This window comes from Papaver somniferum, unplaced genomic scaffold (genome assembly GCF_003573695.1).
Source record: "Papaver somniferum cultivar HN1 unplaced genomic scaffold, ASM357369v1 unplaced-scaffold_19, whole genome shotgun sequence".
Taxonomy (NCBI): domain Eukaryota; kingdom Viridiplantae; phylum Streptophyta; class Magnoliopsida; order Ranunculales; family Papaveraceae; genus Papaver; species Papaver somniferum.
In genome coordinates this window covers 75,532-100,304 of record NW_020628818.1, presented here as the reverse complement: position 1 = coordinate 100,304, position 24,773 = coordinate 75,532, and the positions used below count along the sequence as shown (strand labels likewise).

Here is a 24,773-nt window from a genome sequence, read left to right as displayed (position 1 = left end):
TTCTAATCCTAAAAAAATACCTGAAATATTTTAAATTGCAAACAGAATACCACATAATTATCTTTTCATTAAGCACATGGTTCTCTAAACCAGAGTCTTTGTCTGTAACTTACTGCTATTGTCTCGTTGGTGATAACACAACCTTAAGTCCAACATTCATCAACTCCATAAACTTGCATTTAAACACGACCAACACTAGCCGGATCACCATTATCAGCAACTACACTAACACACCTATCTCATTGTGGTGAAAATAGCTTAAACCACGAGCTGCACCGATGGCTATGTTCATCCTTGTTGGCCAATCAATGGGCATATCAGGACCTCGAGCTGCATATATCAACATAAGCAATTAACTTTTTGCAAAAACAATTTGAAGCTGTACAACCAAAGCAGCAATCGAACCAATTAATTCAAGTTTTAACTATAATTTAGACAGAAAAGAACTAAATAGAGTTGGTTGAAGTTCCTTACCATGGAGGAAATTTGCAAGACTGCCTTTTTAGGCATGTAATTGTAATGAAACACAGGGAGTTTTTCTCCTTTGGGGCCTAAATAATAAGCTCTAAGAGCCCATATATTCAGATACGAACCTTCGCAAGAAAATTAACCTCTATTTCAAACTCCCTGCGACTTCTAGCAATCTTTTCCGTCAATCATAAACTATCGCATAAGTATTTCCCTCATTTTTTCTGCAGTTTCGGATAAAAATCATCTGCAGTAAATGGCAATGGCCCGTCAAAATAACTAATTCCTCACCAACTTCACCCCCAGTTTCCACTTCAGGCCCCATTGCAGCTGCACCCCCCACTGCCAACCATCCACTTCATTCCACCCTATATCCATTCTACCATGTGATAAGGTTAATCACCCACTCTCAATTTCCCTTCTAAACTCCCCAACTCTAAGGACCTGAAATGAGTGTACCTGTGTGTGTCCTCTCTAGTAGTCTATGTAAATGATCCTTCTGTTTTGTTTGTTTCTTTGGATACATAATCCATCACACCACTTTTTCATTACTATAATCATTGACCCACGTACGGCATAGCAAAATCATGATTGTGCCTACTAGAATTCCCTCTGTGACTGCCAAAACAAACACAAGTTGTACTGCCATCTAGTGTAACCACAAAAGCCTCATAATGTTATGGAATATTTTAAAAGTCAGAACTGAACTTCCATCTCAAATATCCTTAAGTTCTCGGGTATTGCTCAACTCTAATGTCTGGCATGCTCTATTTTTGCGTTGTATGCAGTGAGACCTCATCACCAAGATAAACAGTTCTTTAAAAATGTTCAATTGCAACAAAGAAATGATCAATAACACGTTTAAGAAAACATGCAGAAGGGAATAAATTTTTACTAACTAAAGAATAAATGAATCACCAAATTGCTCATGGTAATTCAGGTTAGCTCACCATTTACCTTTACATATACAGTTGCAGAAATCGAAGGCTTCTAATTACAAGTTTCTTTTAACACAGTTACAATGATCACAAATGGCAATTGTCTTGTGAAACTCCACTTTCCAGATCTGAAGATAGTGCACATACCATAATAACAACATGTGCTGCCTGATCATCACTACAAATACACTCCACTTGCGGTTTTGGCACCTCTGAACCTTTGAACTTTGCTAGGCTAGAAAGTTCATGAACTGAATCAATAATACTTCCTATGCTCTCAATGACTTCCATCAGTAGAGTAGTTGTTTGAATTTCCGGCATCAGCTCAAAGATGTTTGTATCCTCCAATTTACATGACTGTAGGGAAACTTTGATATTATCTGCGGCATCCGTTGAGTTGCTAAGATGTTTTAAAATAGATTCAGAATATGCCATCATCTTAATTGAATTTGATAATTCTTTTAATGCTTTCCCTAACTCTGTACTCACTGTCATATTTTCCTTTTGAATCATCTTACTTAATTCCACTGATTGGGTTTGAGAAGTTTTGATGGAGTTGCAAAGAGATTGAATCTTGTATGCACATTGACGAGTTACCATGTTGATCTTCAAATAGTGCTTCCATGGATGACCATATCTAAACTTTCCGTGTGGTGGCTCCCATCTTGCAAAATTAACAAGAGATTCTACAGCTGCCTTTGAGTTTATAACACTTTCACATCCAGGAAGGTGAAGTAAGTATTTGCTAGTGTTGTCATGAACTAGACCATCTCTTCCAATTGCTTCTAATAAATCCCCAAGTTTTTCCATGTTGAGACAAGTTTGATTATGCAAATCTTCTCCAGCCCATACAGGATAAACAAAGACTGAGATCATCACACATATAAGACAACCGATCAAAACAGTGGAGAATCTGTGAAGAACCAATTCAAAGATTTCATCAATCCTGTAACCCGATACAGAAACTAAACTGAATGTTAATATGAAAGTTAAAACTCCGTAATCATATCTTGCTTTGATACCGGGAAAAAACCTAGAAAAGGACCCGACAGCGGCCAATAAGAATACAAAAGAACCGAGAAGAATGGGTTCTCCTCCCTTTCCGGCTAGGTCTGCTAGGTGATGAATAGCAACCCCTAAACCAGCACCTGCAAATGTTGCGATTGCCCTGTTCATTCCTTTACCCAAAGTGGCACCAACACTAAACTCAAAAACGACAACCACTGTTAAGATTGCACACATTGTTGCAGACTTGAATCCACCATAAATGGGACTAAAATAGAAGAGAATAGCGACCAATGCTAGGGTTATTCCAACTTTCAAGGAGTGAATTAGTCTTCTTGGATCGTCTCTCCCCAATTTTTCTACTTTACCCTCAAATTTGGTTCCACTTTGTATGAGCTTCCCAATGAAACCCTTAAACCATTCAAACCCACTTTCTAAATATCTGCCATTGTTGCTCTGTGAATCAAATTTCCCTGATTCAATATCCATTTTTGATGAATGAAGTATAGAAGATTGAACAGGGATTTTAAGAGAAATTGGTGAGGGAGTTGCAGAAGATTGATGAGTGATTTAGAGAAGAAGATTGAAGAAAGAAAGGTGAGGGATAATGTAGGATTATGATGAACTGTGGATCTATAGGGAGATCAGACGATAATATATAAGAAATATGAAAGCGTGTTCTGTTTAGAAATTTGAAATAGGGCAGCGTGAAAAAGGAAACTTGGCAAGAATTAGAAGTCGGAAGGTAGATGTCCGTTGCAGAACTTGGAAGTTCAAGAAATAGAAACCTTCTCTTAGCAAATTCAAAAGTGCCAGCCATAATCTTGCTGTGTGCCCCCTAAGAAAATAAACCAATGCTTTCTGCTGGGTTTTAATTTTAACTTCTAAAATCCCTGCCGCCTTATTATGTAAGACTCTTAAAGAGGTGGGTGATAATAATACTAATGCGGGCACGTAAAGAACATATTTTACGGTGAAATGGACTAAATTAGTAGTAGTAAACTTATATTTACATACCGAGAGATTAAGAACAAGTTCCCATTCTCAAACATTAGACAAAATTTTAAGAATAAAAGAATTTAATCTCAAACATAACTTTACTACAACTGCTAATACAATATCTATACTATTTTCAACCAAAAGCAACATCAACTTCTAAGAGGTGCCCATCAATTTGTAGGGGCGGCGACGGCGACACCATCACCAGAGCCACTAACACCAGCACCACTATCATCACCTGAACTGGAAGCAAACTCAAGCTTAATTTCTTCGAATTTCCTAGGACTTCTAGCAATTTTTTCCCTCAATCTCTTCCCTGCAACTTCACTACCATCTTCCAATGTGGCCTTATAAACTGTCCCATAAGTACTCTTCCCCATTATTTCTGCAGTTGCACATAAAAGGTCATCGGCCGTAAATGTCAATGGCCCATCAACAATTAGGGGTATGAAGAAATCCACTCTCTCTCTGACTTTTTCTTTTATACTATTTCTTTTTCATTTTCTTTCTGCTTTACTCTTTTGCACATCCCTAAAACCACATTTTCCATTCTTAAATTTTTTCAAAAAGCTTTTTAATTTGTTCTCATTCCCCCGATAGTTTTTTTTTACAGAGTTAGGGTTTGTTATTTTTGATATGATGGTTTATTATTTTTGATATTTTATCACATATATTTTTGATATTAGGGTTCACTTATAAAAGTCGTATAAATTTGAAAATATCAATTAATATTATTTATGCATTCGAGCAAAGGAAAAAGCTCAGGTGTCACCTTTCCCCCCTTCTTTGAGGATTTCATTGGCCTTTTTTCCTTCTTATAGGGTTTATCGTTGTTTTCTTTCGGTCTCGGTTGTTTTCTTCCGGTTTCGGTTGATTTCTGTCATTGCGGAGCTTCATAGCCATAATAATTAACTCATGTAAGCTATAAAATGGTGAAATCATGACATTTTTTTTTAATTTTGTTTTGCAGTTGTTGGTCATATATCCTCTCGGGCGGTGAAGAATGAAACGATGAAATATAATCTCTTGGTTCACTTTTTCTGTTGTACATGGATTAGGTAATGAACTTACTTTTCTTTTTATTTGTTTTCTATGCTTTTAAGTTTTTAACCTTCCCATTTTACTTTTAGCTGTTGTGTGATCTATAAGATTGGAAAATAGAAAGCTCAATACATGGATCTGGTGATGAATATCATTTTCTCTTTTTCTGTTGTTTTCTTTGTTTTTATCTTTTTTCTATGGTTTTGTTGCAAGTTATAAAATATAAAAAGGTTTTTGAGCTTACTTTTCACTTCTAGGGTTTTGTTCGTTAAGACTAATTTTCTTTTTTGTTGGTCATTTTACTTTTTTATTTGTTTCGCAACTCATAATAAAATTAATTTTGATGCTTCTGTTTCTGTTTCTGTTCTTTAAGGTGTTGTTAGATTTCACTCAGAAAATCATAATATTGGCTTTTTATAAATCCAAGGTGGTGATATTTGTACTTGAGGAATTTCTTTTATGTTTTGGTGTTATATATCTGTGTAACTTAATCCGTGCTTTTGTAGAGTATAGATGAAGGAAGTAATTGAGAATTTCTGTAAACAAGCCGAGAAGTTCGGACTCGAAGTTCGATTGTAGACCAGTCTGATGTACTAATTATTTTTGTACATTAGAAGTTATAACCTATTTATCTTCCTTGGTGAGCCAAGCTACTACTAGGTACACCTTGATACTCTAGATTAATGCTTGGCGCATTATGTAACCCTAGCAAACAATAATGGTTTCCATTATGCTTGGCAAATCAGCAGTAGGCGATTTGAAGCATTGTTTGAGCTGTATGACACCATTAATTGTCGAAAACGGGAAATATACATGGCTTAGTGGTCAAGTTCTACAAAAAAATACAAGACCATCGGATCTACATACGCATTCAACGGGTAGGAAATAGAATCAGATAAAGGTGGAGATCAGTAATCAAGGTATGTAACCTAAACCTAACCTAATCCAGTTGTTATCTCTTTATCTCTTTGCTCTCGAGATTGTGGCTAGCAGGAAAAACGATTCTACATACGATAGATGTAAGCAGTTGGTGGATTTAATATTAGTATTTTAATTAAACAAGACTGCTAAGTTGGGTATTTTTTATAGCTGTCATAGTGTGATTCCACTGTTCAAATATTTTTTATACATCATAAAGAAATCAATCAAAGAAAATGAAGTTTTGATGGGAGAGTTTGTGATCAAGAATGAGCAAGTATAATACGCTTTCCATTTGCACGTTTCTTTCGTAAACGTTTGTGGATTATACCGATTAATGTTTTTTTTTTTCTGGGGAACTACAATGAATGTAACATTGTGGGCTGGATTAGTTCACGTAATTACAAGTGTGATTATAGAGAACTCTAGGAACGTACCGACAATGGTGATAAAATAGGTGAAAAATGACTTGGGTAATAATATTTTTCATTTTGTTTTGCTTTAGAAAAATTGGTGTAGTTTATTTATTGTGGTATTACAGGTACGCTTAGCCTATTTACTATAGTTGCATCAAGGGTATTCATCAATTTGGATGTCCTGCAAACAAGTGCATGAATTCGTGTTGCGTGAGTAATATGTGCTAAATAGATATAGACAAATTAATACTACACATGTTGCAACCGTGATTCCTTTTAGTAGACTTGATTTAGAGGCCACGTAGGTTGGTAGAGTAAATATGGACAAAATCCATCCATACGGAAATGTAGAGACTCTTTTTGACAGAGACGGACCAAGAAATATTGGTAGTGTCGGGATAGAATATGAGTAATGGCAAGTGCGGGCGGCAGAACCACGTACTTTTTTTCTTGAAAGAACTGCATAGTCAATGGTACCTATGGAGCTTCATATTACACAAGTAAAAGTTTAAAATTTTCAAAATCTAATGAAATGTGATTGGAGAAAATAAATTTATTTATATGGAAGAAAAATGTAAAGATAAATGGATGAAATGTTGAAATTTCAAACTGTAAACAAAATCATGGGATAAAATTTATTTAGGCTATATTAACTAATCATAATAATCATGGGCTAGATACTAAATTTTCTAGATAAAAATCTACTGGGTCATAAGTACGAATGCGCAATAGCCCGTATTAGCCCCTTGCTAGTCCCGTTCATGTTCTTTGAGGTGACTGGGAAGCTACTTTTGTGACAGAATTATGACAGAAACAAGGTATGTAGCATCAGAAAGACCACTTGCTACTTATAGAACTTGCAAAAAGAAAAGCATAATATGTGCGCAATCATAGTTCCTGCAGAAAATATCGAGGTGATTGTGTGGGAGATGTATCGTGTTAAAGAAATGAACATGTATTGTTGTCCTTATTTTTTTAAGTATGCACGTATCACGTTTAGTACAGACCATACTTCCATGAGGTAAATAAAAAAAAGGATCTAATCATGTTTGCTTTTGTAGCGTTGTTATTTTTTTCTTAGTTCTGGATGTTGCCTCTTTCCAACGCAAGTGCATTTTTTTTTGCTTTCTCAATGAGTTAGAATGTTGGATCATAACATATGCTGGATGATATTGATTCCAAAGGAAAAAAAAATTCTTACCTCAAAACCTTCGGAAACCCCAATTCAGATTGAGCCATTCAATTTCGCTCGCCAGAGGAGAGAGAGACCAGCAAACGTAAAACCATAAACTTTCATTTTTTACACCTAAACTTGCATTTTTATTTCCGAGTATAAAAAGTCCTTGGACACTACTAAACCAACCACTACATTTTTTGATAAGGGGCGCCTAACAACTGACAAAATGTGGGAGAGGTTCAGTCCTCCGTTCGAGTTTTCAAGTTTAGACACACATGAAGGATGCTGCATTTTATTTCATTGGTGCTTTTATTGCTGTCGGGCCGAAAGTGAAATGATAAACATTTGAAAATGATAAGTTATGCTGGATATATTGTCAGAAGCTTTTCTTTAGCCTTTACACAATGCTTCTAAACAGACCACTGTCTTAAATAGCCGAAAAACGACCCCTCACATAAGGTGGGCCCACTGTTCTTGGGATTCGAATGGGCTATTGGGCCCCACACTTGGATGTCATGTGAGAGGGTTATTTTTGGGTTGTCTATTTAGACGGTATGTTAAGAATTTTTGTACCTTACAATGCATTGATCAAAAGGAAAACAACAAGTGGGGAGGCCTTCCGCAAAATCACTCTTATAATCTTGTTCTTCAAGATTCGTTGACTCTTATAAATATTTTTGATTGCACTAGCAAATATCTTTCGTCCAACAAGGATTTTTATTGCTCTGTTTTAACTATTGCGTGGTGTATTTGGAGGGACAATGCTTTCACATCTTCCAACAAGTGTCTCTTAATACTCTGTATACTGTTAGACTTGCTTATAAAATGATTCGTGATACAAATGATTTCCTAATCTCTACGGATCCTAACAGTCATTCATTTGTTGTCCAAGTTCATGTATCTCCCTATAGTATACTGTGATGCTTCTTATGATAAAGATTCTAATAAATATGGTGTTGGAGTTGTCATTTTCAACCAAACATGTGAGTGCAAAAGGTGCAAAACAGTTGTGAGCCAAGCAATAAACCCTGAAGAAGCTGAATGTTTAGCCCTACTTGAAGCTGCGAAGTGGGTTAAAGCAAGAGGTTACGCAAAAAAATTTATAAGTGATGCGAAGAACTCCGTATCCTTTCTCAATGAAGATAAGGATCTGATTATGTTAGTGGAGAATTTAATGACTGGGATGATAAAACAACTAAATATAGTAGAAAATTCAATGTATCAGGTGAATGGTTGGGCAATAATCTTCCATTCGACTTTAATCAGATGTAATCTTTTTCTATATATATCAGTATATATTCCTTTCCTAGCAAATAAAAAATCACCGGTCTCTCTGCTCATTATATGTTGGAAAATTCAGAGTAATAGAGGATGAAAACAAAGAACGAAAAGAATGTTGTATCATTGGAGCTTCAAGGCCTTGCGATTCTTTTCAGCAATTATTTCGGTCCTTCCCAAATAATTAGTGAGTACAGTCGGTCAACTAAATATTTCTGTCACGATATAATGAAGCCCTAACAACGTTGTTGGATTCAAATGTTGTATTCCCTTGACCCAACCAAGAACACACTGTAATTGATTCTGAAGATGCTTAGAGAGAAAGAGTTTTTGATGAATTTTTTGGGAGAAAGCCTTCGCTATTTAAAGAGGAATTCATGCCTTTTGGAGGTGTCATTTCATCTCCAACATACGCTTTCAACGGGCATCCATTAATGGTTCCTCCGGGGAAGAAAACCCTATGGGAAGAGACGTGTCGATAGAAATTTTTAAAAACCGAAATAGGTTTTCAAAATTCAAAACCAAATTTTTTTTCTACAGGACGTTGTCTCACACTCTGACCCCCGCGACCTGACCTTTCAGGTTGAACGCAGCCGGGAGGGGCTACGCCCCCCGAACCCCCCGGACAGTGGCAAACAATATTGAAAATATCCAACATTATATTCTCTTGCGCAGACCACCTTAAATATTAGCTTATTTATCATTTATTTATAAGAAAAGTATTCATTACCTATTTTCATAGTAATATTTTTTACAACAAGCGTCCATTATTTCATAAGCAACAAACGGATCCGTGCATCGCATGGGTGAAAAACTAGTTTTCTTAAGAAGAAACAATCACTATAAGAGACATACCAGATATTTTAATCTGCTTAATAAGAGAACATCACTGTAAATGACATAACCAAAATTTTCTACTAAAAGACAAAACATATCACTTAATATGCTTAAAAATTCCACAAACTTATAAATGAAAGTGAACAAAATGAGGGGGCCGTTCTTCAAAAATAAACTTCGCCTCTTTAGAAGCGAGATACCATTCTCATATAAGAAACAATGAAAACCCAAATTTTGGAATAGAAACTAGGAAATTATTCATGATTCCTTTAGAACAAAGTGCACATACACTTGTTTCTAACATACACCTAACGGAGAAGATTTGAAAATTTTACATGAACAGATGCACCTACACCTGAACAGGGGAAAAATCCCTGAATTACTTACTTTAAGATAGTAACCACACATGTATCATGTTTGCAGACTAGACAGAAGAGACCCAAGTACTCAAAAAACACCAAATAGGAAGCATGAGAACCTAATTACTCACAGGCAACAGTTCGGGACTATTATCAAACAACATAGAGGCAACCAATTCTAATTCAGAGAGGATAGAGAAAGGAGACATAAGAACTATGTTGCATGTGATTTTTTATGTCCAAAGAAATCCTTCTTCTCTTGTGAAAGTAAGGTCGCTCTTGTTGTTCTTTCGGGAATGACATTTTATGAGGGAGAGTTCTTAATTGAACAACTATGGAATATTGTAGGAGTTTTCTTGTATCTTTATAAACTCCTTGATGAATATACTAGTTTTGGCTATGTGAAATCATCTAAACAAAGTTGATATGTTCTCTTTTGGTCATGAAATATCTCTATGGAAATTTCATTAGGATCCCACTAATTTTCGTACCTTTGCCAATTTATATTGACAAAAAGGGGGAGAATTAATGTGTAGTTCACACTACAAATACATATGGTTTACGGATCATTATGAAAGGGGGAGTGGTTTTCATATGGGATGAAGTATTGACTAAGGAAGAGTAATACATATCACCATAGTATTGCGGTCAAAGTTGTGATACAATTGGACTTTGATGCTGTGTAATAATACTATGACACTGTACAACAATGATTGAAAGCTACTGTTTTCTCATTGTTATAAATACGAATCTTAAACAACTATGATGCTGATTTGAACACATTCAGAATCACTGGAGTACTTGTAAGTGACGAAGATTTCGAGTAATGTTGAAGAACCAAGGAAATCAAGCATTTGGATTGAGATCTACAAAGTTTATTTATTTTATATTTCATATATATTGATAGTTTTTGTCACTAAAATTGACAAAGGGAGAGATCGTTAGAGAACTGATCGGTCGAACTCGCAAGCATTTCTATCTCAAGCTTGTTTCTCAAGTTTAGTTACCCAAACTATAAGTCTTGATTTCTAGTCTACTTATAACTAAGTCTCGGATTACGATAGAAAGTGTAGTTGAGCATTATACTTCACGACGTTCATCGATTGAAGACGAAGAACTATTAAGGGGAGATTTTGGAACTTCATCAACAAAAGGTATGTGGAGACTTGAACTCATATATCACTCAAAAGTATATCTACTCTATCTCCTATTTGAGACAAAAGTCGTATAGCTATATAGACTTCAATTATACATATTTGATATTTCGAGCTGAGTTTAACTCGCTTACATATTTCTCGAAATATGTGTTGGTAATCTTTCGCTTTAAGCAAGTTCATCTTATATTCTTGACGAAAGTCAGAAGATGATCATGTGAAAATCGCCTAGTAACATCTTACATAATTTGAATGAGACAACCATTTGATGTAGACTCAGAGTGTTTCGTATTGATCATTCGATCACTTGAAAATTGCTTTGAAGCTAATAGTTTGTGTGAGACAACTATTGTCGTCTTCCGAGAATGTTTCAATGGTTGAAATGAGAGTTTAGAACAATCAGATATAAGCACAGTATTCGTACTTGCATATGTGTAATCCAAGTCCGAGAACCATGGTATGCATACCCGTATGCGTACTAATTGGTTTAGTAGAGGTCCGAGAACTAAGTACGCATACCGGTACGCATACCGGCGTGAGGTTCAAGTTCTGGGACTTTACTGAGTTTGTTGGTATGCGTACCTGTTCGCATACTGGTGAACCCAAACTTAGTTTGGCCACTAAGGTATGCGTACCAGTTTGCATATTTGAGTGGGTTATGTTCTAAAATCGGTTTGTTCATGAACTAATACATTTATATAATAAGGAATTCAATCTTTTGCAAACCGTGGCTATAATGTTCATGACTTGAATCGAGTGAATCAAAATTGATTTTTCTTCAATTGTGTCTTGTATACTTCTATGAGAATATAAACAATTGAACAACTCTAGAACTAGTTTCATTCGAGTCATTTGAACTAGTTATGGTTAAGATGAATAAGGTTGATATGAAAGTGTTCATATGGCTAACTTCGGTTAACTATTGTTGAGGCAACAAAGGTGTACACATTTAGGTACGATTACTCGTATCTAAATGAAGTCACTTTTCATTTGTGTGTAACAAGCTAAGTTCGATCTAACGGTTGAAAGATATTAGCTTGAGTCTAATAAGGTTTCTAACAATGAATAATGAATGCGTTGTTACCAAAGTAACATTGATTGTAAACCCTGATTTGAAGACTATATAAAGGAGAACTCTAGAAACTGGAAAACATAATCCACACACCTCCTGTGTGATACTAGTTGCAACTAGAGTCGTTTCTCCTTTAACCTTTGGTTTTTCCAAAACCCTGTATGTTAACGACTTGAGACTTCATTGGGATTGTCAAGCCAGACCCAACTATTTTCTCTGTAGTTGCGTGTTCTGATCTTGCTATTTTCTATCGTGATTGAGTACTATCTTCTCTAATATTTTCTCGAGATTTAATCTCTGATAGGCAAGATAAAAAGTAGTCACAAACATCTTCATCTGATCGTTTGTGATTCCACAATATCTTGTTTCGCTACCATACGATTAATATTATTGTGAGGTGATTGATATTTCTAGGCTGTTCTTCGGGAATATAAGTCCGGTATATCAATTGGTTCCTGTTCACCTTGATTTATCAAAATACGGAACAAAACTCTTAGGTTTATCTGTGGGAGACCGGTTTGTCTATTCAATATACTTTTCTGTGTGAGATGGATTGATTTATCAAGTCTTCGACTTTGGATCGTAGCAACTCTTAGTTGTGGGTGAGATCAACTAAGGGAATCAAGTGCGTAGAGTTCTGCTGGGATTCAAAGACGTAAGGAGCGCAACTGTACCTTGATCAGTGTGAGATTGATTAGGGATCAACTACATTCCAGTCCGAAGTTAACTTGGAGTAGGCTAGTGTCTGTAGTGGATTAATACAGTGTGGTGTTCAGAATAGAAGCTTGAATAAAGAATTTTGATAGTAAAGTTGGAGAATAGTTGAGAAATCTCAATATTGATTGATAATAATGTATATTGTAAATATGACTTGTCTCATATTTAAATAACTCTAAGACTCAAACTTGGAAAATAAGAAATCCCTAAAATAAATAAAGTTCTAGAATTAAATAACTTCTAAAAATAAGTAATTCTAAAAATAAGAAATACTACTCTAAATTAATTAGGCTCTAATTATAATAATAAAAATATGAACCCTAAATCTAACGGATGTCCTACATCAAAATGGTTTTTGGGGACTTATCACTGTATGTACTTCCTACCGAGTTGATTGAACCGGTGAAAGCTGAAATCTCAATGTCAATTATAGATCGAAAGGATTAACGTAGAATAGTGAAAAAAAGAAATGGAGCATGTTTTTGAAGCATATACAACTGAAAACAAGGGCTGGTAAAAGTTTATGAAGTTGGATGATCTGTATGATGATAACAATGGATTCATGGAGGATGATACAGTTGTAATTTCAGTTGAAATTTCTTGAAGTATTGTTGATAATGGTGATGGTGATAGTAGCGTGGTAGAAGGAATGCAAGAGGATGATATGGTGCACACAATTCAAGAGGATGATATGGTGTAGAAATTGAAGAGTATAATGTAATATGAATACGACTAACTGGTGATTATGGGAAAGCAATATTAGTAATAGATATTACGAGGATTTTTAGTTTTTGCTATAATTTTAAGCTTAATTTGAATGTAGCAAGGTGTTAGTAATATGCTTCAGTAAAATACGAATTTTCTTTCATAAAAAAATGTTATATACTTGTTTATAAACATAGATTTAATTTCGTTTCCTTTGCTTATGAGTTAGAGAAACAACTAGTTTGTTAGGAAGGTAAAGTGTTAGAGAAAACAACTAGTTTGTTAGGAAGGTAAAGTGACTGGAATATACCAAGTTAATTGATATAAATTTTGTTAATAAGTTTCGAGTGTGAGTAAAGATATTTAGAAAATACATAGAGTGGGTCTAAGAGAAGAACGTAGAACATGGATATAAAAAAGTTGATAGAAAGGCGGAATGATGACTAAAAATATCGAGATGAGATGATGCTTAAAAATATATGAATTTAGATTTACCAAAAAAAAAAGATACGAATTCAGTCACACGAAGGAGCGGATGAAACTAGCTAGTTATTTTTGTGGGTCATTGGAACTGGACCAATACTCTGAATATTAAGTTAATTATGATATGGTTGATATGAAAGAGATCAAAGAATAAAGGTTATGCGTGGGTTAGCATTATTTGAGGTGAGAACTCATATAATTTTCTTATAATCATTAAATATTATACTATTTTTGAATTTTTGAACATGATGTCTATGCATGTAACATGTGTTGCATGGTTCTCCTTTCAGGGGTCTCTGTTTCTCCCTACATATCCTTGCTAAGTTGATTAGGGAGGATGTACTTTCATTTAGATAGTAGTTAGTACGGCGGATGCTCTTCCATATCGATATTAGGGAGGATGTACTAAATATTATCGATGTTTAGTGGTAGGCCAGATTAACTTATGTGTTCATATAATATAGTAGGGAGGATCCTCTTACGTCTAGACATGTATGTAATTTTATTTGGGAAATCACTCGTATGCATAAGGCATATTATGCTCGATTGTTCAATTATCTAATCTTGATATTAGTATCATGAATCATGGTTTGTACGACCACTTTACCATGATTTTATTACTAATATAATTGATATTATATTAACGTCTCCTTGTAAGATTGTAGGATGAGCTTAGGATAATTTTTTTTCTTGAATGTTATATTTACGATGTTTTGTTGATACTTGAGAGTTCTTTCATTTATTATTGTTCTTTTAGAACTATGGCGTATGTTAATGATGCATTCAGAGTTACATATTTACATTGAGCACCCCTTTAATTTGGGGTGATGTGATCACTAGTTAACATATCAATTTCACTTATTAGATGAGATGCTACAGTGAAAATATTCGTTTTCAAAGCATGAAGCCTTAATGAGTCAATGTTCATTTATAAGTCATTATATATTTGATTGTTATCTGTACACATTTATATAACCATTACACAAATGTATATGTATCACATGAGAGGATTTTATCTACAAAATATTAGTATACATGTTCACCAGGATTTTTTTTAGTGTTTATGGGTGGATTGGTTTATTGGGTTAATTGTTGTCCAGGTAGATAACTTAGATCCTTCAATATTTCAAGATATAGATCATTCTCTTATAATGTGAGTAGTTGGATTATAGGACGTCACATTATTATTATTCAAGAATCCAAAACTTGGAAGCTTACCTTCATAAACTTAATTCTCAGATAATAAAAATACTTCTTCGAAGAAGATAATCCAATGACTCCTAAATAAATTGACTTCGTGAAAGTATCATTGACACACGATATTACGAATATATCAATTTGTTTCCAAAACAAATACTGTGATTAGTGACCAAGACACCATTCTCAAAAAATCTGAGCAGGTAGTTCAATATAAGATCCATCAACAAACCTAAACAGACTTGTACTGAAAAAAATCGATTCAAACTGATGCTTCCATAAAAGATAGATATTTTGAAATTTCAATACATGTTCTGTTATATTAAAAATTTTCTCTAGCTTTTAGAACATCTGTAATTTTGTTTTCATCAAGCATTTAGTCTGTTGTTGATTGAAATTGAAAATGCAGGGGTATAACAACCACACCTAATATTTTGTTCGGCAATCTGTATGGACTAAACTCCAATATAATTACGAGAGCACCAACTTAAAAGTGAGACTCAATCAAGAAAGATATCAAAGAGTTTTATCTCTTTCTCAATAAAATCGGTAAATCAACTAGATAGAAATCCGTGAGACTGATTGATATGAGAATAACTCTGATAGTACCAAAGACCAATGTTCGAGTATCAATCAAGTTCTATCCGACAAACAAGGTCGGGTTTATCAACTGTGATTGAACTACACACAACCTGTTATATTTAAATTATATAAATAAATATAATACGGAAAAGAAATAACACAGACACCAGAAATTTTGTTAACGAGGAAACTACGAATGCAAAAAAAACCCCGGACCTAGTCCAGATTTGAACACCACATTGTATGAAGCCCCTACAGACTCTAGCCTAATACAAGTTAACTTCATACTGGAATGTAGTTGAGCCCTAACCAAGTCTCACACCGATTAAGGTACATTCGTGTTCCTTACGCCTCTTGAATCCCATAAGGACTCTGCGCACTTGATTCCCTTAGATGATCTCACCCACAACTAAGAGTTGGTACAACCCAAAGTTGAAGACTTATAAACAAATATGTCTCCCACATATATGTCTATATTTTGGTTTTGTTTCCGTCTTTAGATAAATCAATGTGAACAGGAAACTTAACTAATAATCGGGTCTTATACTCCCGAAGAGCATCCTAGAAATATTAGCCACCTCAAAATAACCTAACTGATTGATAGAAAAAGTTATTGAGGAATCACAAGAGTCTGAGACGAAAAACTGTTGTGATTACTTCTCATATCTTACCTATCGGAGATAAATCTCGAGTAAATCTAGAAGATAAAATAATACGATAGAAAAAGTAAGATCAAAATACGCAATTACAGAGAAAATAGTTGGATCTGGCTTCACGAATCCTAAATGAAGTCTTCAAGACGTTAACCTAATAATGGTTTTGGAAAACCTAGGTTAAAGGAGAATCGACTCTAGTTTGCAACTAGGACACACGAGAATGTCGGGATTAGGTTTTCCAGATGCTAGAGTTCTCCCTTATATAGTTTTTCAAATCAGGGTTTCTTACAATCAAAGCTAAGATAGATTAGTAACAAAGCAATTGATATTCACCGTTATATGAACTCCTGATTTTAAGATTCAAGATAAGTATGCTTAGAAACTAAGCAACCAATCTCAACGGTTAGATGGTATTAGATTGATACACACAAATGAAATATACCTATATTCAGATATGGATGAACCGTACCCAAACGTGTATACCTTCTTGGCTCAATAATAGTTAACCGAAGTTAGCCACATGAACGCTTATAGTTTAGCTACATTCATCTGACACTTCTAGATCAAATATAATGATCAATCAATCATGATAAATAATCAAATTAATCTAATTTGGTTTCAAGAGAGTTGTTCAAATGTTCACTATCTCATAGAAATATCCATGAACAGTTTGAAACATATTCGGTTTGGTTTGTAGTTGTACAAAATACTATACAAGAAACAATTCATGAACATAATGCCACGGTTTATAAAACAAGTTCATCACATACTTTATTTCATTAAAGTTCCATGGACTTTAGTTCGCAAATGCACCTGAGTTCATGAGTATGTATTTCATACTTGCCGATTTTAGAACCTTACCATTGTGTTCGCAAACAGAGTACGCGAACCACAGTTCCGAACTTTGTCCTAGTCATTTCGTTCACAAATAGAGTACGGGAACAACAGTTTCGAACTTAACCTTGTCTAGCCGTTTGCAAACAGAGTACGCGAACTACATCTCCAGACATTTTCACAGGTAAACCTGTTGGCAAACAAGAGTTCCAGACCTGAACTAGAGCTACAGTGCACATACAAAATATACATACTGTGTTATATCCAGGCATTGGTAGTCATTATAAACTCTCATTTAATCATTGAAACATTCTTAGAAGACGACAATGATAATCTTACACATACCACTAGCTTCAAGTAACTTTCAAGTGATTAATCGATCAATACGAAACTTCCCAAGTCAACATCAAATGATTGTCTCACAAAAATCATGTAAGATGTTCAAGGTAATTTTCACATGATCATCTACAACTATATTTAATCATTGAAACATCCTTAATATTTAGTTTCCAAAAAATAAATTATCTACAACTAAACACGTCAAGTTGATGATGAACTTTTGCTAAAGCTAAAAGCTTCCAACACGTATTTCGAGAAATATATAAATGAGATAAACTCGGCTCAAAATTTCAAGTATGCATAATGTAAAAGTCTATATAGCTATACGACTTAGTCTCTTTAGAAGATAAAATATAATAAACTTCTAAGTGATAGATAAGTTTTAGTCTCCATATACCTTTTGTTGATGAAGTTCCTCTAAGCTCTTTCCTAGATCTTCTTCTTCAATTGGTGATCGCCGTGAAGTCTAAAACTCAACTACACACTTCTATCCTAGTCCGAGACATAACTATAAGTAGACTAGAAATCAAGTATGTAGTTTTGATCAACTAAACTTGACAAACAAGCTTGAGATAGCAACGCTTGCGAGTTCGACCGAGCAATTCTCTAACAAAAATCATCTGTTAAGTTGTTGATCGATTGATAAGAAGTAGAAGGAAGTGAACCCATAACTGTAAGAATCAATCAAATAAGAAATAAAAAAGAAATGAATGATTTCTTAGTAGTGATATAAATGTTCTTGAGTTTTAGAAAGAAATCAAGAAGAAAAATGGCGGAAATCGTGCAATTTGTACTCTAAATGAAAAATTATGAATGACGGTAAGTTAAAAGTGTTGGCCAGGTGTAGATGGGGAAAAGCGGTTTGCTGGTTTTCTAGGAAAGTGGAGAGTCGAGTGTGCTGTCGAGACTCTTCAACCGAGCGAACTGCTAAACCTCACACAGATGCACCGCTGCAAAGGGGGTGCTTAGATTTGGGAAATCATTATGTATGACTCCGGCCTAAACCAAGACAATGGCCGTTCCAGAGTCAATTCGGTTGCAAAGAGGGAGATGGGTTGATCTGTAGGAGGGAAGATGATAGTTGTGTGAGATCAGTGATGATCAAGGATTGTGGGTGTGTTGAAGGTTTCTGCAATATTGATGAACTACTGAAGTTGAGTTATGTGAATAAGTTTATATCGAGTTGTTGACGGATAATGATGATAATCGATGATTTATGATATCCTGATGTCCTCGATTTTGACTTATTTATATTGCAAGAATGATGTACCACTGATCCCTGTAAGTGTGACGGTTTCTTGAGTGAAAGAGTGGGAAAGTGGGAGATCTTGGTAAAGTCAGTTCAATGTCGTGCGGAAACTTGACTGATCGTGCACCCACTACTTTGCTAACTCCTTCAACCGTTTACACGACTTACACACATTTCTCGTTGTGGATGAATCCACGTGCTGTAGACCGCCAGACCAAAACCCTAAGTGATATCCCCCCATTTGTGACGTGATTGATATTTCACGAATCGTGGAGTCTGCAAGGAAGACGTGTATTAGTTGGTCAATTGTTGACTGATTTAGACTGTGAGTCTAGTTTTGTTGAATCGAGCATAAGCGGTGAATTCTCCGCGATTCATGGATTGAACATGTAGTTCTCTGAGATGTCAATGAATTACTGACTAGAGCGACTGACAAAGTATTGCTCGAATCGAAAAATTGCCGAATATTGAGAGTTTGTCGAGCAACTGAGCAAGTATTGCTCAATTCGATGAATTGCCGAATATCGAGAGTTTGTCGAGCAACTGAGCAAGTATTGCTCAATTCGACGAATTCAATAATTTTGGTGTGCAACTGAGCAAGTGTTGCTCTATTCAAAAAAATACTGAATATTGGTAATTTGACGTGCAATTGCGCAAGTGTTGCTCAATTCGACATACTACTGATGAATTACCGAATATTGATGGTTGGATCAATATTCGAGCAACTGATCAAGCATTGCTCAATTCAAAGAGTTATTTACTGGTGCCGTGACCCAATAAAATATTAATCAAAAACATTGGTGAATTACCGAATATTATTAATTTGGATGTTGATTGCTGAATCAACATAATTTTGTGTTTGAACTTGCTCAGAATGGTGATTCATGGATCTTTTGTTCGAAACCCTAAGTTTTGATCAATCCTTCAACAATTGGTGAATTGCTAAAAATTGGTCATGAGTGAAGAGGACCGACCACATGGGATGATGAGCGTCCATGTGATGCCCAGTGCTCGAGTGAGAACGCACCAGGGTTCTCAGTTTGAGAGTTAGTGAAAGAACGATGATTTAATGCAGTTTTCATCATTTATTGAAATATTGCTGGATTCAGCATTAGGTGACAAAACCTAGGTATAAGATATGAGGACCGACCAAGAGAGCATGGGACCGGCTCTTGGTGGTCACGGGACCAGTAGTTGGTCATTTGAAGGATTCTCCAGTTGGTTGGAGAGAGTTCGGGACCCAGTATGAGCAATTGAGCAAATTAGGTCAGAATTATAAAAACATGTGGGACCGGCTTTGTGCAAGCCCTAGGAATGACTCTGGTTGGTCATGGAGGCATGCACGTGCTGCCGTGGTTTCTGTGTTTCCATACTGAGAGTTTCAGTATTTTTTGATGCGCGTTCGAGCAACATAGTGAATTTACAGAAGAGTTTTCATCTTGACTGAGAATTCTCGATTTTTGTTGGAATGAGCATGTATGCTCAATTCATCAATATTTCGAAAATATTAAAATAAAAATATTTTAATACTTAAAATTGTCGGGAGAGGCTAGCCAGTCATGCGACTATGTTGGCTTTTGGTTTTTCGTGATTTGAGCAATATTTGAGAAAATATGGAGAAATCATGAATTTTTCTCAAACCCAGGAGTTTCATGAACTGAGGAAAATAACAATTATGCAAGATTAGGGATTGCAAGTTGTGGGACCGACCATGGCTAGGGCATGGCCGGCCGGCTAGGTTTCCCAGTCTCGCACACCTTTCCTTATTTTATTATTTTTCATGAATCCTTGAAGTTATTGAGAATACTTGAAGTTATGAAGAATCCACGAGTTTTTGTTGAAACAGAGGAGTTTCGTGAGATTTGGGAATAATAATTATAAAAAGCTAAGGATTGTGTGGTGTGGGACCGTCCACGGCTTAGGCGTGGCCGGCCGGTTAGGTTGCCCGGTCCCGCACACCTCTCCTTATTTTATAATATTATTTCGTGAATCCACGAAGTTATGGAGAATTCACGGGTTTTGCAAAAACAAGAAAAGTTGTTAAAACCAAGGAGTTTTCGTGAGTTCACGAAATAACAAAAAATAAGGAAAATAATGGGAGAGGCACGGACCGACCATGGCTAGGGCACGACCGACCGATCGGCTGGTGGGCCCGGCCTTGGGCGCCTCTTATTATTTTATTAATATTTATTATTTTCTCCTGTTTTGCGAAGGATTCCTCATTATTTCATATTTTTGGACACTCGTTCGTGCATCCGGGTGCTCAGTCGTGCATCATTGTCGAGTACATTCGCACCATTTTTGTGGGGCTTACTCAGTGATGGTCCAGATGCCCGGTTGTTGGGTATTTATTATTGATTTATGAAATTCAGTGGAGAATAATTCATGAAACTGAGTAATAATATGAGTGGTTATTTATTATCAATCCATAAAATCAACAGCGGATTGGACTATGGATTCAGAATAATAAAACGATAATTTCATCACCATCTCATGGAATCGCATATTTGACCATAAAATCAGAGTAATGAAATGAGTCGTGATATTATGATGCGTGTCGTAACCACAACAAATTAATTAATATTTTTCTCACTAATTAACAAGTAATATAGTGATAGTAAGGATCGTTCCCACGAGGAGCAAGAGTTTTTGGTTGTCTTATAATGTCACAAAAAAGGGGGGTTTTAGATTTTATAAAGTAAAAGAATAAACAAAGCAATTAAAAAGATAAAGTTGAAATCAATAAGAGAGATTAGATCAAGGAATCCTTCTTCGTTGCAAAAAAATGATTCAAGTTATGTTCTTTTCCACTTTTTATTAGTCACAGATTATCATCAGCCGTAGGTAAAGTAGCTAGCTCAGTGCTAAACCCCTAAATACCTAGTATCACCGGATACGGAAGTTCTCGACTACCGGATTCTATTCACCAAACCACCTAGTAGTAGCTCACTCAAGATGTAATTTAGTTAAACACATTAAGATTTATGAATTTATTAGGTTGATATTAGTAGTTTGACTCTTAGCTCAAGGTCTACTTCCTAACGTTGTTTCCACACACAATTGCTCCACGGAATCCCTCCGCAAGGTATCGTGTTTGCTACTTGTATAAAGAGTCAAGAAACGATTACTTATCCCCTAACTTTCACTAGCTTTAGATCAATTAACAAATCAATTTAGTTGGACACCTAAACAATCTATCAATCAACCATGAATGCATAAACATTCCTATTAGTAAAAACAAACGATAATCACGTGAAAAACTTCAAAGTAGATTTAAAAAAAAAACTCAAAACATGTTCAGAACTAGGAATTCATCCTCAATCAATAAGAAAATTAGTTACTCATGTTTTTGAAATTCACACAAATAATTAGAGGGAGAATTTTTAAAGATCACACAAATAATTAAAAGAAGAATTTTGAAAGCAAGCAAAAACACAAGTGTTGTGCGTGTAGAGAGGTATAGAAGTGTAGAGGAACTTCTTTATTTATAGGCTTCAATTTCCTAGTAATAAAATCCCTTTCCTTTTGTAAGTCTTCTTTCCAAGTCCTTGCCTTTCTCAAATCTTCCATCTTCACTTTCCAAATTCAAGTCCAATTCCTCAAATCCATGAGTCTAGAGAATTCTTCATAAATTTCTGTATTTTTGGTCGCCTAGATTTCTCGGCATCACCGGAATTCGGCATAAATATTCACTGCCGGTTACCTGAGGTTCTTCATTGCAGAAGCAGAAACCCATCTTCTTCTTCTTCGAATTGCTCCATTCAAAACCTATCTGCTCTTCTCGATCTACTGAATCTCGACCACAACATTCATGGCTGTAAATTCAATACAATTTTATCACCACCACCATATGGCTCAAACTCATCTCCCGTTTCATCATTTAACAACTTTTTCTTCTTCTCGATTCACAAATCCCATCTCACCGGAACGCATATGAAACCCTAACTTCAATTTCTACAACAACACCACTATTCTTCCTCCTTCACTGAGATTCAAACATCAACTCTGTATCTCGATCTTAAATTCATCAGTAAACCCTGAACATCATGGATTTATCCTTTGAATCCACTTCAATTTCATCTCTCAGTGTCTCAATTGGCTGAAAATCATTTCGATTTTCAGATCCCCTTTTATTTCTCTCGAACAACAGCTTTTATTTTCTTCTCAATTTCTGTTACAAATGATTGAGAAAGAAGAGATATTTCTCGACTTTAGGGTTAGATTGGGTTTGGGTGCTAACGTCCCACAAATCTTCTGGATAAGGGATACCCGAATTGGTAACCCCTTAACCTTAGCTTGACTGCATTTAGTCCTCCTCCAAACAAAGTTACCCCTTAACCTTGACTAGGCTCCAGATGATGTTAGCCCATGAGATGATAATTTTGTCCTTTTGGCTCAAATAAGGTAATTTCTTCTTCTTTTCCTCCATGCGACTCCAAAGTACCTAATAACTCAAAAACACTCGTAAAATACATAATTCACAAGAAAAATAGCAGAGAAAGCATAAATAATCGATAATAAATAGGATGTATTCTACACCCTATCAAATTCCCCCACACTTAGACTTTGCTAGTCCTCGAGCAAATCAAACTAAAAATTACAACTTCAAAGCGTTCCAGCTCCCAAGCATCCAAAGAGCTATGAGGACACAGAGTTTCTGCATGCTAGTAATAAGAAGTTAGAAATACTAAAGAACATATTCTCATTCTTAAATGTTGAGTGAGAAATAACCACACCATAATGAGAGAACGCGTTTTTGAGAGCGATCAATAAGCATTTCTCCTCGAATTCTACCTCACCAAAAAGGATTTTATGAAATTTCACTCAAAAGACGGCTTTTTATGGGTCTCACATGTGTGGAATTAAGAGAGAAATCCTGCAACACGTTGAATGGTGGGAAGGACAACTTCTGAAATATTTAAAAAACCCACATCTTTTAACATTTTGAAAAACCATTTTTCTGACGATCTCTAAGAAAGGAAATCAACCACTATTATCGAGGATGAGATTACTTACTCACCTTCACATCCGATTGCATTGATGATAACACCACTCTCACGGCATCCAATAGAAACGTCTTCGCTCCTCGTCTTCATCTTTTTGGTCTTCGTCTTCGGCTTCAACTATTGATGATAAACTTTTGAACTTCGTAATTTCTTGACAATTTGTAACTCTTTACCTTGAATCCTTGTCGCTTGAAACTTCCTTATATATTTTCCTTCCCCACGGCTTATTAAATAAATATTAAAAACAATGATAAATTTTTCTCTTGTCTCATTTTCTCTCTCTCCTTTTTTTTCCATTTTTTTTCCATTTTTTTTTTGATTAGGACAAGAAAAATAAATACAAAACAAAGTGAAAATAAAACAAACCGTGGCCGTGGGAGAAGTATTTTACCGCTTGATTCTTGACAACTTGTATCGTCTCGAAATCATAAACTTCAACAATTCTCACCTTTTTATTCTCTTTGCTCTTATAAATAGGTCTTCAACTTGGATATAAAATTCCGCTCATTATATGTTGCTTTACTTGGATATGAAATTTACTCTTTTCTTGTTCCGTTGCTTGTAAACCTTGAACTGTTTCAACTTTCCTTGTAGATTTTGATGTCGCTCCCTTGTTGATGATGATGGTGTTTCTATGGATCCGTTGTTGTCGAGAGAGAGAATGGTGCTAACTGCAAATCGAACTAAAAGAAGGAGGCTTTCATCTATAGACGTCACCCTCATGATTGACAAAATTAGCACTCAAGAGATCAAAGAGTAGTGCTTCTATTGGTAGGAGGTTGGGTAGCTCAACATTCTACCCGCAATTAACGTATGGTGACACACGCTCAAAAGAAAGCTCTTTAGTTATTTATGAAGAAATATGGTCTGTGCCTCGCATAATATAAATAAGGTAGTCTTGACTAATGATTGATCAACAACTCTAATAATGCATTTCTCCCTGCTCCTAATTTGCATCACTGGCATGATTAAATCCATTATTTAACGCTCTAACAAGCAAGAAATCCGAATGTAGTTCCTAACACTTCCAAGTTCAGTTATGTCGGTCAGAATTCTCTATGTGAACATACCTAGAAGTATGCTAGTGACTCTAGAATCTCTACAAGTTGGAGGTTTTATGCAATTTTTTTTGTTAAAATAAATGAAATGCTTAATTACTCCCCCACACTTAAACCTTACATTATCCTCAATGTAATTGAATCGTCCAAGTAAAGTCAAGGTGGGAAATCCTAGTATGATATGGAACAAGAAAACTAAATAAACAAAACAAACAAAAAAAAGTAAAAGGATAAGAAATACAAAACCTAGGTTGCCTCCCATTAAGCGCTTGTTTTAAAGTCGAC

At 35.4% G+C, this 24,773-nt stretch overlaps 1 protein-coding gene across 1 annotated transcript; it reads right to left on the bottom strand.

Annotated features, from left to right (window-relative positions):
* Positions 1–1,194: 1,194 nt before the first annotated feature.
* Positions 1,195–3,044, bottom strand: LOC113338253 (aluminum-activated malate transporter 2-like). Its single transcript, XM_026583704.1, has 2 exons — positions 1,426–3,044; positions 1,195–1,284 (listed from the first exon to the last, which is right to left on the bottom strand). The coding sequence occupies exon 1, from the start codon at positions 2,898–2,900 to the stop codon at positions 1,494–1,496; it is 1,407 nt and encodes a 468-aa protein (XP_026439489.1). The 5' UTR covers positions 2,901–3,044; the 3' UTR covers positions 1,195–1,284; positions 1,426–1,493.
* Positions 3,045–24,773: the final 21,729 nt, after the last annotated feature.

Bases quoted from the DNA above. Each gene is read 5' to 3' on its own strand.
- LOC113338253 (XM_026583704.1), bottom strand. From the start codon at position 2,900: ATGGATATTGAATCAGGGAAATTTGATTCACAGAGCAACAATGGCAGA.